This window comes from Natator depressus, chromosome 1, assembly GCF_965152275.1.
Source record: "Natator depressus isolate rNatDep1 chromosome 1, rNatDep2.hap1, whole genome shotgun sequence".
Lineage (NCBI taxonomy): Eukaryota > Metazoa > Chordata > Testudines > Cheloniidae > Natator > Natator depressus.
In genome coordinates this window covers 301,386,253-301,403,750 of record NC_134234.1, presented here as the reverse complement: position 1 = coordinate 301,403,750, position 17,498 = coordinate 301,386,253, and the positions used below count along the sequence as shown (strand labels likewise).

The following is a 17,498-nucleotide window of genomic DNA, read 5'->3' as shown; positions in this document are numbered from 1 at the left end:
TTTTGACCAGCTGCAATATTTAGGCACTCAGATAAACTGGCCCTGATTTTCTGAGGAGCTACGTAGCCACAATTCTTATTGATGTCAGTAGGAACTGTGGGTGCTGAGCAGATCTGAAAGTTAGGCCACCTAGTTAGGTACCTAAATATGAATTTAAGGCCTGGATCCACAAAGAGGCTCTGGTGTTGAAACACCTAACTTTTAGGCATGTAGAAAATTACAATGAAAAATAATGGGAACCACCAAAGCCTGAGTTAGGTGCCTTTATACAATGAATGGGGAGAAACAGGCACCTAAGAATGGGATGCACAAAAACCAGCTCAATAGGCAGGGCATCATTTAAGTTAGCCGGTGGGAGATACCAATGAGAGAGGTATGTCTTAAACCCGACCTCTCTCAGGAAATTAGGCACCTCAATCCATGCTGCAGGGAGGCACTTGTCTCTCTTTGTGAGTCAAGATCGACTCTTGGAGTGAGGCTGCCTAGGCACCTCAGCCATTTCTTGTCAGAAACACTGGAGAAGGAGGTACTGGCGCTGCTTCCCTTATTGCCTGTTAGCCCAGCGGCGAGCAACACTCACCCAGAATCTGGGAGACTCAGGTTCAATTTCTCCCCCACTACCAGAGAGAAAGGGTTTGAACAGGGGTCTCCCTCCTCCCAGGAAAGTGCTCAGGCTATTCTGACACAGTGGGGGGTGCTCCCTCAATCTCTCTTGTTCAAGCTGTTCTGCTTTGGATAAGTAATTAAATAGCCATTGGAACAGCAGGATTGGAGCCTGCGTCTACCATGTGAGTGCTCTAACCGCTGGACTACAGAGTCATTCTCACTCTCTCCCCAGTCCAATAACTCTTTAATATTTATCCAAAGTAGAACAGTTTCTACCGGAGAGACTGAGGAAGACCACTTCCCCCCCACATCAGAATACCCCATAGACTGGTGGTTAGGGCACCCACCAGAGAGATGAGAGATCCCTCTTCAGTTTGTTTCTCCCCAACATACGGAGGAGGGAACTGAACCTGGGATCTCCCACATCCCAGGTGAGGACTTTAACCACTGGGCTAAAAGTTATAAGGTGGACACCTCCTCATCTCTGGTCTTGAATGGGGCTCCATGCAGGCCTACTAGATAGGGCCCTGCAGGCTAGATAAGCAGGCGAATGCCTAGCTCCTGGTGGTTTGTGGATTGCACTGTGTTTTAGGAAGGAGACTGGTGTTGGGATGCCTAGTGTGAGGCAGCAGTGCACATACCCAGAGGCAGAAACTTAGGCACCGAGGAAACTCTACAGTGAAAATTTAGGCAGGTAGCAAGTTTAAGCACCTATAGGATTAGGCAGCAGCCTAGTGGGGTTTAGGTGCCTAAGTCCCTTTATGGATTGGGGCCCAACATTAGGGATCTACATTTGAAATTTTTTGCTTTGACATTAATAGTTGTCTTGAAAATTTATTTGGTTGAAATAGTATATAGGCACATATTTTCAATGCATGGCCTGTGTTTGTGTGCACTCAAAGTGTAGAAATTTTAGACCTTGATCCTGCAGCTGACCGCCCATTGAAGTTAAAGTGGCTCTGCATGATCACAGTCAATTTGCAGGATCAGGGTCCTAATATGCAAAATCTATTCGCTTGACCACAAACAGATTTTGTGCATATAAATTCAATTATTTACATACACAAATGCTAATACACTAAATGAGTGCAAACGACTTGTGAGAGCAAATATGGATGTGTACAAAGACAGGGCAAGTTGAGGCCCATTGCAAATTTAGCCCATCAGGTAGGTATGGTAAATAAAATCACTATTATGAAATGTGGCTTTTCGCTATACAATTTGAATACAATATTTGGAAGGTTGAGTGGCACACTGAATTGTTTCATTTTGAGGTTATCCTGATTTTTAGAAATTACTTCCCAGCAACACTAAAATAAGTGGCCCATATGCTATGAATTTATTTCTATTCATTGCAGATACCAGACAGATTACTATAGAAACTCCATTGCATTTTGCCTTTAGTTGAAAATTTGCTAATCAACACATGTTTGGAAGTAATACCTAGACTACTATTAGTGGAGTTAAAAAAAAGATATAATTTGCGTGTATTACATTCTGGAAAATACTGTAATTCCTGTATCCTGGAGACATGGTACCTTTTTTCAAGGCAAGAAATATTACATTTGGTTATACAGATGTGCTGTTACCAGTCATTAAAGGCTGTCTGAGTGTTCACTCTGCTGTTGGAGGTACTAGACCCTAAGGCTGTTCAGGATAAAGAAAGGCTTAGAGTGTTATTATAGTATGATCTTCCCGATAACTTCCCCCTGTAACTCAAGCCAATCTAATTCAATGATGTGAATATTTCTGTTAATGGCAATACGCAGCTCACACAATAGCCTTTCTTTTCATCTATGGCTGGCCCTAGAATGAGAAATGTAGACTGGAAGTATTTTAATTGTTATATTTTATTGTTCTGTGAGATGGACAAAATCCTGAATAAAAAGTCTGGTTCAAGACATGAATGCATAATAAAAATATAATAAATAAAAATACTGCTTTGTATTTTCCTCCAGAGATCACCAAAGGCTTTACCCAAAGCCCATTGAAGTCCCACAATGAACCTTACAAAGAGGGTAGTAAGCATTATTACCCATGCTTATAGATGGGAAAGTGAGGCAGAGAGGTTAAGTTACTTGCTCAGGATTACAGAGTGAGTCAGTGGTTACATTCAGGCCTAGAATTTGGGTCCCCTGGCTTGCAGGACTCTGCTCTAACCACTAGGCATCCCGTATTGAAAGCAATCTCCATCCTTAAGGCAGTGAGTTCATCACAGGGACTTCTAGTAAACATTACAGCATAATCACTTCATATTTTGCTAAATTCACATTTGAGATTCACACTGATTTTTTCTAAGGTGTCCCATGTGTCCTTTCCAGTAGGGTGGTGGGATTCCTTCAGCCCCTGCGGGGGCGGGACAGCAAGTATGACACGTACCTGGATGTCCTGTAACAATCTGTTAATAATGTATGTGGACTGGCTTTGGCATGGTTTTTTTCTGAACAAATATCTTTGATTAAAATGCTTCCCAATAGGGGGACCATCTGGGTGGGTCAGATGGGAAGGAGAAAATAGCTCAAGATCCATTTCTACTTCCTCTGATCAGCTTCCACTTAAGGATGGAAAGAGAAAATGCCAGAACTATTAGCTCTGATGACTCAGTTCAGTCCCCAGACAGCCTATGGAACTAATTTGACCAGGAGGTGCCAAAGTCCACCAAAAACTGATGAACCCTCCTGGAGCATAAAGAACACTGGCAGGGTTTAAAAGGACATTTTCTCCAGGTTGTAGGGGGCAGGGGGAACCTGACTGAGACACAGGCAACACGGGAATCTGTGGGGGGTGTCGCTAAGCCTGGCCTAGGTTGCATTATTCGTAGAGGCTCTCTCTTGCTTTAACCTCCTTTTTTCCTCTAACGTTTTGTTCTGACTGCTAAATAAGAATATTTTTTTTTAAGAAAGTTTTCAGCATTATAATACTGATTACAGGTCCCAGAAGGGAGGAAACTCATGTGCCCAAACCAAGTTAGTCCTGCAGAGTGTTAAGTGACTAATATAGGTGGAGCAGCCTGACCCTGGTCCCGGTCAAAGAGCGGGAGAATTGCGATATTCCACACAGAAAAAGGTAAGAGCAAGAGGCCTAAGATCCAAGGGGGTGCACTCAGTGAGACCAGAAAGGGGACAAGCTAACCTTACTACCCTGGCTACAGGGCTAAAAATAAGAAAGTCATAGAACCCTTGAGTCTTGTGATGAACTCAAAGCTGACTTCCTTCAGAGATGCTGTATCGGGTATTCTGTCTTATGTTTCCTTACAGATGCTTCAATTTATTCAGCTCACCTGATTTTCCATTAATCTGTGACTATATTGTCCCCACTCTTTCCCCAACCCCATTTATCTACAATTGGCTTCTTATGGTTCTAATTCATCTTGCTTACTCTTTACACTCACGTTAAAGTGTGCTAATGTCACAGTTATATTTACCTGCATGAAGCGGCCCTCAGACGTTCCCAGATTAGCAACAGTAAGATTCCCTTTGGTGAAGACAGATATTGAAGTTAGCAGGACACTGTTGAATCGCCCCATAAACAAGTCAACCCGTTGCAAAGGAGTTGTAACCTCTAGACGATATTCATCATCTTGTGCTCCACAGTACGACGCATTTCTTGAAAATGTCTGTCAGAAAATAAAGTTGATGTGAATAGTGTCTCTTCAGCAGGGCACAGGCAGGAAAAGCTCTTTGTCAGAAGAAAGTCATTTGGCAAGTGGACACAAATGCATTTGATCAGAAGTACTTAAGAGGTTTCAAACTGTAATTGTTTCACCAGTTATCACGTTCCAGGGGGAAGATAATGATTTCTTAACATTATGGGAATATTTCCCATTTGTTTTAATATGTTTTGTCTGGATGCCCAGCAGATAATGATGGTTTTTCTATTCAACAAGTAGATATTATGTAAGCATTGACATTAAGATATAGTACAGTATACATAATATATTTTATAGTGCTTTTCATCTGACGGTCTCAAAAATGCTTTAAACTTAGAGCTGCCCAAATATAGTATATTTTGCAAAAATATACAGAAAAAATTGGGAAGGAATGTTCACAGCATTTTGAAATTTTCAACCCCCCTCCCCCTGATTTTTCCTTCTCTCCCTCCCCATTTTTATCCTTCCCCCCTTTTCAGTGACAAAAAGTAAAAAAAAAAAAAAGGGGGGGGGGAGGGGGGAGAAGGGCAAGAGAGGAAGTGAGGGAGATAAAATGGGTAAAATCTATGTCCTGATTCTGATTAAAAATAAAACCAGGTCAATATAATTACTTAGGCTGAGATTATTTTGATCATCTACTGCTCATATATTATTCTTTTCAATCTCTTTTTATATTTATCATGAACATTATTAGAATAGGTTTCAGAGTAGCAGCCATGTTAGTCTGTATTTGCAAAAAGAAAAGGACTCCTTTTCTTTTTATTATTAGAATAGATGCTGCATTTGCAGAGCTTTTAAAAAATTCTCTTCTGATTATTAATGGAGAATACATGGATTTTTCTTTTCATTGGAAAAATTTCTTGAACAATATACTTCAGGTTAATCTTTAGAAAAGAAGATAACTACGCTGTACTGACAATTCAATAGTAATCTATTAACTGATAATTCCATTACTATTGATGCTTCATCTTCCATTTTGGTGAAATAATATAGATAATAAACAGGGATCCCTTAAAAGATCTATAGCCACTTTAAAATTGGAAATAGTCTAGCTATGTTTCTACTGGAACATGTTCTATGACTACATGTACAAAGAAAGCAAAATATCATGGATCTTTCTTTTGAAATCAGTATTGAGCTTGCGTTTTTTTCTTTCAATTTTTATTTATTGATTTTTTAAAAAAAGGAATTTTTGGTGGGGGACATTAAAGTTTGATCCATAACTCTTTGACGTCAATGGCGGTATTTCCATTTACTTCAGTGAAGTCTGGATCAGGCCCTTAAACAGCAAGCCAGAATAAGCTTTTACTACATAACTATTACATAACTATTACATAGTTATTCTAATTCTCCTGCTTACCTTATATTACTTATGAACAGAATATTATCAAAGAGAAGGCAACCAAATATGCAAATAAATTAGTTCCTTGAGGCTTGTTAGTGCTGGATAAATGGCCAAAGACATTTAAGGCCCTTTTCCAACCTACCCAATGGTTTTATTAATTGTAGTGTTTATGAAGAGACCCCCATTGGCAGCACTAGAAAGTTAAGACTCTCTTAACCCTCGGAACAATTCTAACATAAACTGTAGCAGTGCCAGCTTCCCCATGCTGCCCAATCAATGTGTTTTAACTGTGACCTGAAGAAACAATCACATATATGGATGATGGAAGGTAGTTCATGCATGTAGAACTGTATGCATCTCTACGGCAATACTGCCAAGAAGGGGTTCCAAATTAGGCCTGGTGTAGGGAATGGGGCATGGGTGGTCATGCCTAATGTTTAGCATCAGCAGCCTGGAACTCCCAGAGCTAGGGTCAGAGCCAGACCCCAAGCCAAAGGTAAGAGCCAGAGTCAGGTGCCAAACTGAAGGTCAGAGCCGGAGTCAAAGCCAGGCGCCAAGCCAGGGGTTGAAGCCGGAGTTAGCATCGGGGTAAGGTGTAGGAGCAGGGACCTGGAGTGAGGCAGGAAATCAAGAACTGGGAAAGACAGGGGTCTGGAATAAGGAGGAACCAAGAACAGTCTGGGAGGCAGGGCTCAGGAGTCAGGGTAGGGCTCAGGACTCAAGTAGGCAGGCTCGATAGCAGCCACTAGCCAAGGACTCCTTTAGTTGCGCAGGCAATTTCTTGTGTCTCTTTCTACCTAAGTAGAGCTTCCCCGCCAATCAATGGGGCTGGACGTCTTCCCCAGTCAGGAGCTTTGTGGGCCGGGCCCTTTGCAAGTTAGAGCTTCGCTGGCCCCTTTCTCCAGTCATTCAAGTGACCATGGTCTGAGCACTGCCTGGGGACATGTGGGCCCAGGTTCAAGGCTGTTGATTCCTCCCACCTGGTCCAGCACTGATTTTTCAGTGGGACTATTTGTATGTTTGAAGTGCTTTGCTGGATTGGTTTTGGTGCTGACAGTTACTGTGATGTGGACACCTGCCCAAAAGAACTGTTTTGGACAATGAGCTCATTTCATATAGGCCACCAAATAATCATCAGAGGGTAATGACTTTAGGTAATTACCACTATGCTCACTTCCTCTAAAACTCATGTTTGATTCATACTTAACAAATTTAGCCCCTCTTCTCTTCTGTCCTCAAAAGCAGGGTTATTTTGCAGTTCTAGTCTGGCCAGTCTAGAAGTGTCTTCAAAACATCTGCACAGAGATGCAGTGAGCACAAATAGTTCCACCAGAGCAGGATATACAACTCAGCTGTACCCCCTCTGAACATGTATCCATCTCAGCCTCTGTTCCCTTGCTATAATCCCTCCCCATATTGAGAGAGGAACTTTGGACTCCTCTACATCTGTGCTGCTGACCTCCTTTGAAGATTTCCCGTCTGAGGCACAAAATCTTCTACATCAAAATCTTCTACATCAAAACCTCATCTTCTGCAATTTGAACACCCTGCCAGTCCTCAGTAAACATTTTCCAATCCCTTATTAAGAACAAGTGGCCTATATTTTCCCTACTGCTCCTAACAGATGACACCTTCCTGTATCCTCCTAAAGACAGATATGACTAAACTGACCCTCCTCCCAGATGTCCAAGGACATGTTGAACACAAGGCCTTTCCACAAATCCTGGCTCTGCATGGGATAAACACAAAGCTGCTCTTTGAATGGAGCAGAGAGGCAAAAAGGTCACCCCAAAAACTAGAGCAAGAAGTGGGACGGAAAGTTTTAAATGGTCTCACCCATTTCTCTTAGCTTTTGCTAGGCAACCTAAAGTAAATCACTGTTTGAGCTAACACAAAATACTAGTGGGAAAAGGATGTGCTGTTGTTTTAACCCTTTGACCCTTTGAAGCCTGAGTCTCTTCCTGACACAAATACTCTGCCAAGTATTCTGTGGTAATATGGAAAATAACTGATCTCTGGGTTACACATTTACAATATTATGCCAAATCCTAGTGACAAATCATACAAACATTGAAATAACCAGGGACCTTGCTGGTATGAGTTTGGGTTTAGTTACATTGTTTTTTATGCATGAGTAGGAGTGCAAGTGGTGTATATGACTCAGAAAGAAAAATGTTAATGTGATAGAGGTGTGCCATTGGAATGTGATGAGGTGTAGTAGGCAAGTGTTGAATTCTGCCCATATCCAGTATGGACATGAGATAATAATCCTATTTGCTCAAAGGGGAGATTGTAACTACTTGGAATTTGCCCTGGATCCAGCCTGCAAAATACATGTTGCCAGTTGGTCAAAAAAGTCTCTGAACTAGGCTAGCAAGAATTGTCACTGCCTAAAGATTAACTGATGCGTGTACATTCAATTTAGCTGACATAAACTTAAAATGTCTTGACATAAAGTTGCACATTTGAAACCAAATGTCCAAAATGTGATGGCCTCAAAATATTTGCCACCCTCTCTCCTCCAACTACTCCAAAAGTGACTTTTTACAAAGCTACCCAATTAGACAAATATCATAATTCAAAATATCCAATATAAACCAGACTGAGAGAAATAAAGGCTTTATCTCAGGATTTTTACGAAGTCTCTGCAATAGCTAATCCCCAGTGGTCTGTACTGGGACCAGTCCTATTCAACATATTCATAAATGATCTGGAAAATGCAGTAAACAGCGAGGGACAAAATTTGCAAAGGATACAAAACTACTCAAGATAGTTAAGTCCGAGGCAGACTGTGAAGAGCTACAAAAGGATCTCGCAACACTGGGTGACAGCAACAAAATGGCAGATGAAATTCAATGTTGATAAATGCAAAGTAATGCACATTTGAAAACATAATCCCAACTATATACGTATAAAATGATGGGGTCTAAATTAGCTGTTACCACTCAAGAAAGAGATCTTGGAGTCATTGTGGATAGTTCTCTGAAAACATCCACTCAATGTGCAGTGGCAGTCAAAAAAGCAAACAGAATATTGGAAATCATTAAGAAAGGGATACATAATAAGACAGAAAATATCATATTGCCTCTATATAAATCCATGGTATGCCCACATCTTGAATACGGCGTGCAGATGTGGTCGCCCCATCCCAGAAAAGATATATTGGAATTGGAAAAGGTTCCGAAAAGGGCAACAAAAATGATTAGGGGTATGGAACAGCTGCCATATGAGCAGAGATGTGTAAGACTGGGACTTTTCATCTTGGAAAAGAGACGACTAAGGGGGGATATGATTGAGGACTATAAAATCATGACTGATGTGAAGAAAGTAAATAAGGAAGTGTTATTTATTCCTCCTCATTACACAAGAACTAGGGGTCACCAAATGAAATTAATAGGCAGCAGATTTAAAACAAACAAAAGGAAGTATTTTTTCACACAATGCACAATCAAACTGTGGAACTTCTTGCCAGAGGATGTTGTGAAAGCCAAGACTATAACAGGGTTCAAAAAAGAACTAGATAAATTAATGGAGGATAGGTCCATCAATGGCTATTAGCCAGGATGGGCAGGGATGGTGTCCCTAGCCTCTGTTTGCCAGAAGCTGGGAATGGGCAACAGGGGATGGACACCTGATGATTACCTGTTCTGTTCATTCCCTCTGGGACACCTGGCATTGGCCACTGTTGGAAGACAGGATACTGGGCTAGATGGACCTTTGGTCTGACCCAGTATGGCCGTTCTTATGTTCTTATTATGTTCTAATCTGCAAACATTAATGGTCTCTTCAGGTCTCTGCCTCTGCAGTCCAAAATCCTGCTCCCAAATTAAGTGAGTTCCTCAATCAGAAAAAAGACATAATATTTAATATCTTCAGTGAACTAGAAATGAATTATTAATCATGGCAGAAGCTTTCATGATTCAAGTGAATGGTGAATGTGTAAAAAAAGCACACTTACTTTTCAATACAAAAGTAAAATAATAAATGTGCAGGTAGCAGTACTTAGAGGTTTGGGGAATCTGAAACTAACTTGATAGCGAGAAATGGATTAACATTTTTGAAAAGAGGTAAAAAACATAATTAGAACATGGCAGATATGAAGACTTTATATTTCTATGTATTTAACTAAAATTAGTTAAAATTATGAAGTCAAGCAGTTACGTGGCATCTTTGTGCAGTCTGCAGTATGCAGTCTCAGGTCAGCTTCATCAAACACAAACGGTAGTGTAATCTTTAAAGATCTAAAAATAATTAAACATTTGCTTAATTCTTTTTAAGGCCCCAATGCAGGAAAACAGATTCTGTATGTTCCATTTAATTATGTTCCACTGAATGGTCCAATTAAGCACATGCTCAAATGCTTTCTTGATTAGGGTTGGACTTAAACATGTGCTCTTCAGGCAGGGACTGCCTTTTGGTTCTCTGTTTGTACAGCCCCTAGCACAATGGGATTCTGGTCTATGACTGAGCCTCCTAGGCACTACAGCAGTGGTTCTCAACCTATTTGCCATTGTGGGTTGTCTATTTATAACATGGGCCACATCCACACAATAGATATACTACCTTTATGGCACTGAGGATGTCACATGGGCTGCAGCTGTGTGCTGATTGGGCTGCAAGTGGTCACAGGCCACAGACTGAGAACCACTCTGCACTACAATAATACAAATAAATAAATAAATGTGCTTAAGCACTTTGCTGAATCAAAGCCTATATTTTTAGCAAAGAAAAGGCAAGGAAACGTTTGCAATATATATCAACACACGTACTGTCCCACAATAACATCTCCACGATCAGGCACTCCCATCCACATAGAGAGTGGGCAGGACTACCAGCATTTAGTGGGTCTGGAGATTTGTCAAAGATGGCATAAATATTAAAAAAATAAATTTGGTGTAAAGTGCACAGAATAGATAGTCTTAGATATTGGACTGATTTCCTAGCCTATTTGGAAGGGAGAAGGCCAAGGTCTCTGTAGAGACAGCTCTTCAAAACAATGTTTTGTCTCTATGGTTCCAAGGGTCAAGGAATTAGGATTAGCGATAAATAGTATTGTCACCCATAGAACACAATTTTCAAGTGTGTCTGCCCTCATGAAATATGGTTAAGAAAAAGTAGGAAGCTTAGATGTATCAACACAGTCTCAAGAGAAAGAGCAAATAAGGGGAAAATGGGGCAACCCTGGTGGTTCCCCTCTCTAAACAGTCTTGTATATTTTTAATAAAACACAAATACTTTTCTCCCCTATAGTGACTTCCATCTGAGATTTCAAGACAGTGTACAAACAATGAATTAGTTTAGTTTCATGACCCTCCAGTGAGGTAGATGAGTACTATTACCCTCCCTGTTTCGCAATGAAACCGAGACACAAAGGATGAAAACCTGACCCTGTGGACTTCAGAGAGGCCAGGATTTCACCCACAGAGCTAACATCACTTGCCCAATGTCACACTGGAAGTCTGTTGGAAGGCTGGGAACAGAACCCATATCTCCAGTTTCCCGGTCCTGTGCAGAACCCAAAACCCATTACAAAAGTGCCCAAAAGAACTGGACTTTCAGTCACTGCTTGCTTTGGAAGGAATTATTCCTGAGGTTTCACATAACTCATAAATCTCCGCTTCTGTCACATACCACGCTGTTTAATTCTGGGCTCTAGTAGAGACAACTACATGGTTCTTGCAGTTATAACTCTGCAACCAAAAGAGAAGAGGGGGAAAAACAACAATGTCAAACTTTCCTGTTTCTGACACAATTACAAACCCAATTTGCTTCATCCTTCTCTGGCCTATTTCCTTAACAAAGGACAAGTTGAAGAATCTCCTTTTTCATTTCCCAAGTGCTGTCATGGCACAGCTGGACAAAATGAATAAAATACAAGGAAAAAGGTAAAGCAGACATGTAAATATATTTCCCCTTTCGTCCCTCAAAGGCAGAAGGGTGAATTTTTTCTGCATGATTAAGTAGTACAGAATGTTTGTGAAACTGGACAAAATGTTATTTAAAATCTTGAAGATTTCCTACCTCTGCGGGTATATAAACTGGCACTCACGGTCTGAATTCCTTTCAAGTTACTCACATGACTAATTCACATGATTTGCCTTGGAAGAAAGCAGATTAGAAGAAAACTCTATAGAACAAACATCTACAGTACGATAGACCAAACTTCAAGAAATAAGTACAGTAAATAAATGAGATATGCAAATTCTGCAGGAACAGAGGCAATTGCAAGGTCCTCTTCTAGAATGTATGCAAATCCTCACCCAGGGCCACATTTAGATCCAGCACCCAGTCCAAGGAGTTGGGTGAAGCACTTGTGAAATGCACTAGGGAATGAGACAACAGATTTTCCTACCTGTGCCATAGAAGAGTTGCAAAGCCCAACTGCTGATGTAACCTCTTGGGGGAACCTATGCTGACAGGAGGATCCATGAAACACTGGGTTCCCTGATCCTAACCCTGAGCTACCTCCCTCCATATCAGCCATGGAAAGGACTCATGCTGAGCCATCATTTATGTCATGCCCGGGGCACATGCCCTGTGCAGACCCTCCCACTCATCCAATACTGTAATCAGTCCGGTTCTGCTCCTTAGTAAAACATTGCACAACTTATGCATGTTCCCAGAACAGGCTGGTGTGTTCCCAAGAAAAGCTGCAGCATGTAAATAAGCAGGAAATGCCATACAAACAATATTTGTTTTTCACTGATCCACAGAGTAAATGCTCATGAAAAGAACAATGTAACTTGTTGGTACCTAAGTTATTGCTGGTGCTAACTTCATGTCCATATCCTCCCATCTGGCTTTCTCAACAAAATATTATGAATAAAGGCACTGATTCACCCCCATTGGTACATTGCACCCTCCTTGCACTGATGAGCTGCTGAGGGAGGTTAAATATCAAGGAGGGCAGGCACTATCCTCCCTGGGTATCCTGGCTTAATAGGGCAGGTTTAATTTGCAGCAGAGACTTCATAGAAGCCTGTCCAGTATAGGCTGTCTGGGGGACTCAGTGAATTAGTACATGACCTAATAATGCTGCCCGGTTTTGGGGTAGCACTGGACCACTGCTCATTCCCATTGTAAAGTAGGAGTTGTGGTGTCTTGTGCCTTGTAATACCCACCCTCAGCCAGGCAGACTTTTTACCACCAGGCATTTACAGCCGGGGTGCTGGAACAATTTGTATAGTGGGGGTGCTGAGAGCCATTGAACAAAACGGTAAACGCTGTATACGATGAAAACCACTTCAAGCCAGGGGGTGCTGTCCCATCCCCAGAACCGCTAGTTCCAGCACCTATGCTTAAGGCTCCAATCCAGGACATGATTGTTCTGCATGTGTCCCCATCATAGGTGAATTCCACTCAGGAAGAATTTATTGGCTGTCTGCTGGGATTAGAGAAATGTCCATTTTCAAAACGGCAATCAAACCACATGGAATATTTTTCTTTGGCTTCAACAAAGCAGCGTCGGGACCCACACTTCTTTATCAGGGCTTTGGGTTTTGGAGGCCTGGGTCAAAATTTGAAACGGAGGTTCCCCCCCATCCAAAAAAATTACCATGGAGGTGAAAGAGCTTAAGAAGAGGGGAAAAAAGTGAAGTCAAAGAGGGCCCAAGCTTGTGGAGTTGCTGCCCTCCTCACGGGGATGGGTGGGGCTCCACCCTGCATGTGGCCAGGAGCACGCTTGTCCCTGAGCTCTGACCCCACTGCTGGTGTGATTGGTATCCCCCAACCTGCTCCTGCCTCTGGGCTCCTGGCCTGGTGCGTTGCCTCAGGCCTGGTACAATGATGCCAGTGGTGGCTATGATGGGATCTGGGCTCCACTAGGGCAGGCGAGTCACTCCATGCAATATTGAAGGCAGACACCAATTCTGAGTGGCACTGTGACCCAGTGTGCCAGGCTGGAATCCCACTCACTCTAATTTGGCCCCTCTGTAACGTTGGGGACTCTCTCAAATGGCGGGCCTGAGCAAACTCACCCTTTTGCCTCCTACACCCAGCCGTGCTCCTTGTGACAAATGAAGTGGTGAAACAGAGGAAAAATATGCAGAATGGGACAGATTTTGTTCTCATACACCTGGGCAAATCCACTGGGCTAAATTCATCCCTGGTATAAGCACATCCATCTTCCACTATCTTTCGACAAGTCAAATCTGAGTTTCTATGAACCAATGAAAGGCACATATATGCCTGAGGAACTATGGAGCTGATCCAGCACTCATTTAAGTCAATGGAAAGAATCCTACAGATTTCAGTGTATTGGATTGGACCCTCTGTCCTTTTCAAACATCAAGTTTCTAACAAACTTCAGCTAAAACATTAGAGCTTTTCTTTAAAACATAAAAAAAGTTGCAATTTTTTTAAAGCAGAAAATTGTTCCCACCTCCCACTCCTTTTGTGCTTGAAAATGACTCAAATGTTTTTGATGAAACTTTCAGGGGAAAAGTACACGGCCTTTCTGAGAGCAAGCATCTCATATTTTGGCTGCAAAGGTAAAGCTCTGAGAAAGTTATAAACAACTGAAAATAATCCTTTAGAAAGGAAATGTTTAGGCAACCTTAGCTATATGTGATGCTACATATGTTGCCTATAATCACAACTATGCACTCAAAAAGTCACATGGAAATAGCACCTTGTAGCAAAACAAAAAACAGACAAACAAAAAGCTTGGAAGGAAATATTACATTTAACACACACTTTACACTTTGAAGACCTGATCCCAAATCCACTGAAATCAACAGAGAGATTATTTAAATTGATCAGACCCCAAATAAATGGTAGTTCTGTGAAAAAAGTCACCGGTGTACATTTCTCATAGCAATATCATCATTCCAATCAACTCTTAATACTCGTTACTTTGGTCTATTTCACTGCTGAATAACAAAAAAAAAGAGGTGAGACTGATTATTTTACTTAAGATAACGAGGTAGAAAAGACGTACATGTTAGTGTAATTAGTTAATACAAATTAAAAACATTGCATATTCTATTGTCAAGATCATTCAAAGAATTATTTGTTTTTGTCATTGACCACCATTGCATTAGTTCTTGTAATCTAGTTAGTGCATTAGCACTAAGTAAATACTATTGATTCAGTCAGATATAATGGACCTATGCAATCTTTGAATTTCGTCCATTTCCTTTATACTAATTTTATGACTTTTCAGTCAGTACACATATTATCATTCTGGGGGTGGTGGTTCATTATTCAGTTTAATGAATTAAAAATAAGACACAGAGGATGTTGGTAAAATATCCCAGAGTCACTGAGCTAAATACAGACTTGGTGTCAGCAAGTGCATCTCCCATGGAAGTCCCTAGGACACATTCATTTGTGACTTATGGCTTGTCTGTGAAAGTTATTCCAGAAAAAGGTAGGGTATGACTTTACAATGGAATAGTTATTCTGGAATTCCATGTTTAGAGAAGCCCTTAAACAGTGGTGTAAGACAGTGCTACTCAAAGTGGTGGTCCGTGGAGCGGTGGTGGTCCGCGGACCGGTGCCGGTCCGCGAGCCATTGGCTGCCAGTCTGCACGCACATTGGAAAAAAAAATTGCCGGTCCCCCACATCAGATAGCTTGAGAAGCACTGGTGTAAGAGACGAGGGACGAAAGTAGGTCAGAAAATGGGTATGAGCTTCAGGGTAAAGTAGTATAATTTATACCTATTTCCATTCAGTAAGTGTGCAAAAGCAGAATAACGTACACACAGAGGAGGCAGAGCACATCCTCCTGTTGGGTGCTTTTTTTTTTGGCTGCAATCTCTTCTTCTGCTCCCTCAGTACTTTTCTTGCTACAACCATTCATTCTGCTCACCTGCTGCAAGCCAAATTGCACAGCTTGCATTGCTTTGCCACCTGAATTTGTCTTATACTAAACCATTTATGTCACTGCTTAAGCCACCAATAAATTTGGCCCATTGTTTGCAGTAATGGTATTCTTTATAAAATACAGGATCTGATTCTGGTTTCTCTGAATCAGGTGTAAATCAGGAGTCATGGAGTTACAATGATGTCAGACCTGTGTGAGAGCAGAATCTGTCCCAAAGCGTACGTTACACAATTGCTTACTTCTGTGACAAGCCAATGCATTTACTGTGAAGGTGCTGAAGGCAGACCTGGACTAAGGAACTGAGGTTCCTTCAAAGTCTCCTGATGCTGAAGCCCAATTTCCTATTGCTGCTCTACGGCTGGCAGTTGTGAAAGTGCCAAGGGGTCACCAACTCAGATAAAACTACAAATCAGATTGGACTGGACTGACTGGAAGCGATGCTGAGGATAGCTGAAGCAGGATAGGTACTGAGGGAGTTGAAGTGCCATACATATGTGTTTGCATGATTTAGACTTTCAGTTCAGACGTGACAAAAAGGGGGAACTAGGAGTGGAGGGACATGGGTTATAATACCAACCACCAGAAGGGTGAGATTCTGGAATAGCCTCCCGTTGGGAGTTGTAGGGGCAAACAACAGTTAGTTTTAAGAGAGAGCTGGACAGTCATGCGTGCAGTTGTATGATGGGGTTGTTTGTGATGGGAGTGGGCTGGGCTCACTTCCATAAATTATGTTCCTAAAAGCTCATGCTTCAGGGTCTCTGCTGGTCACCTGGGGCCAGGAAGGAATTTTCCCCTCCTCCAGTGTATTCTGGGTGGGTTTTTTTTAAATCACCTTCCTCTATAGTATCAGAAGAGACAGTGTCTATGGCTGGAGACAGTGGATGGGGAGAGCCAGGGCTCTGAGGTGAAAGTGAGCTTTGTCTCTCTCAGGTGGCTAGTTCTTACTCACATGTTCAGGGTCTAACTGATCACCATATGTGGGGTTGGGAAAGCATTTTCTCCTAGGTCAGATTGGCAGTGACTTTTGGGGTGAGGTTCATCTTCACCTGCCAGGATTATCTGTATATATTTCACTTAATCATTCCCCTGCCAATGCAGGGTCATTGGGTATTGGTGCACCTTGATCCCTCATATTCTCTTCCTGTGGCATATAATAGTCTAGTCTCCCAGGGTCTGTAATATTTGGGTCTAATTTTGGTTGTTGGGTTTAACATGCGGGTTCTGGGTGGTTTCGGTGATGTATAGGAGGTCAGACTAAATGACCTGGTGGTCTCTTCTGGCCTTAAACTTTATGACTATACTCAATGTGGTTATGCAGTAAGGCAAATGTGTACATTTGGATGATGCAGTGTGTTGTTATGTTTGTTCATTTTGTTTCACATAGGTGACATAGCAAAAGCGGGTTTTTAGGAGTGATGTGACTGAGGAGAAGGAGGTGACGTTAGAAACAGACCTAGGGAGAGTGTCCCAGGCATACGGGATGGGATGGAAGGAGGGTCAGAGGCAGCAGTGGGACAATGGATGGCATCATTTGTGGAATGGAGGGGATAGAGGAGGAACTTTGAAGGAGGCCAGGTTGCCTAGCCTGATATGAAAAAAACCTGTTATTTTGTTATGTAATTAATGTTCACGTGCTTTAAGAGACATTTAAAGGCATTTTACAAATCTGAGACATAAAAAAAAAATACAATTTTTCAGTCCACTGGTCAACATCTAGAAACTGTTCATTGAGCTACTAGAAGTTTGGGCTGTGCATTTTCAGAGTATGCAGTACACTCTCTTGCCATACTAGTGACCAATGGGCAGCTTTCTCTTCAATCAAAGGATTTGATTTAAAAGTCTGGAGGTGAGCATTATTAGTTGGCTTTACTGAAAAAGGAGCGCCTTTGCCAGAAGATGACAGGAGAACAAATGTCAGTTTCACAGAATAACCCGACTTTTAGAAAGAAAATTATTAAAAACAACAATAAAAAAATCCTCATCACACTGAACAACAGAGTAGGAGATACACAGAGACCAGTCCCCAGCAGGGAGCTCAGGAGGAGGGAAATTCAGCAAGGTTCTCTTTGCA

The 17,498-nt window shown here is 41.7% G+C and overlaps 1 protein-coding gene across 1 annotated transcript in view; it reads right to left on the bottom strand.

Annotated features, from left to right (window-relative positions):
- MET (MET proto-oncogene, receptor tyrosine kinase) overlaps window positions 1-17,498 on the bottom strand; it is a 117,008-nt gene that overhangs the window by 63,591 nt on the left and 35,919 nt on the right. The window contains exon 3 of the mRNA XM_074942295.1: window positions 4,031-4,222. Within this exon, the coding sequence (XP_074798396.1) occupies window positions 4,031-4,222 (192 nt within the window). The remainder of the gene's footprint in view (window positions 1-4,030; window positions 4,223-17,498) is intronic.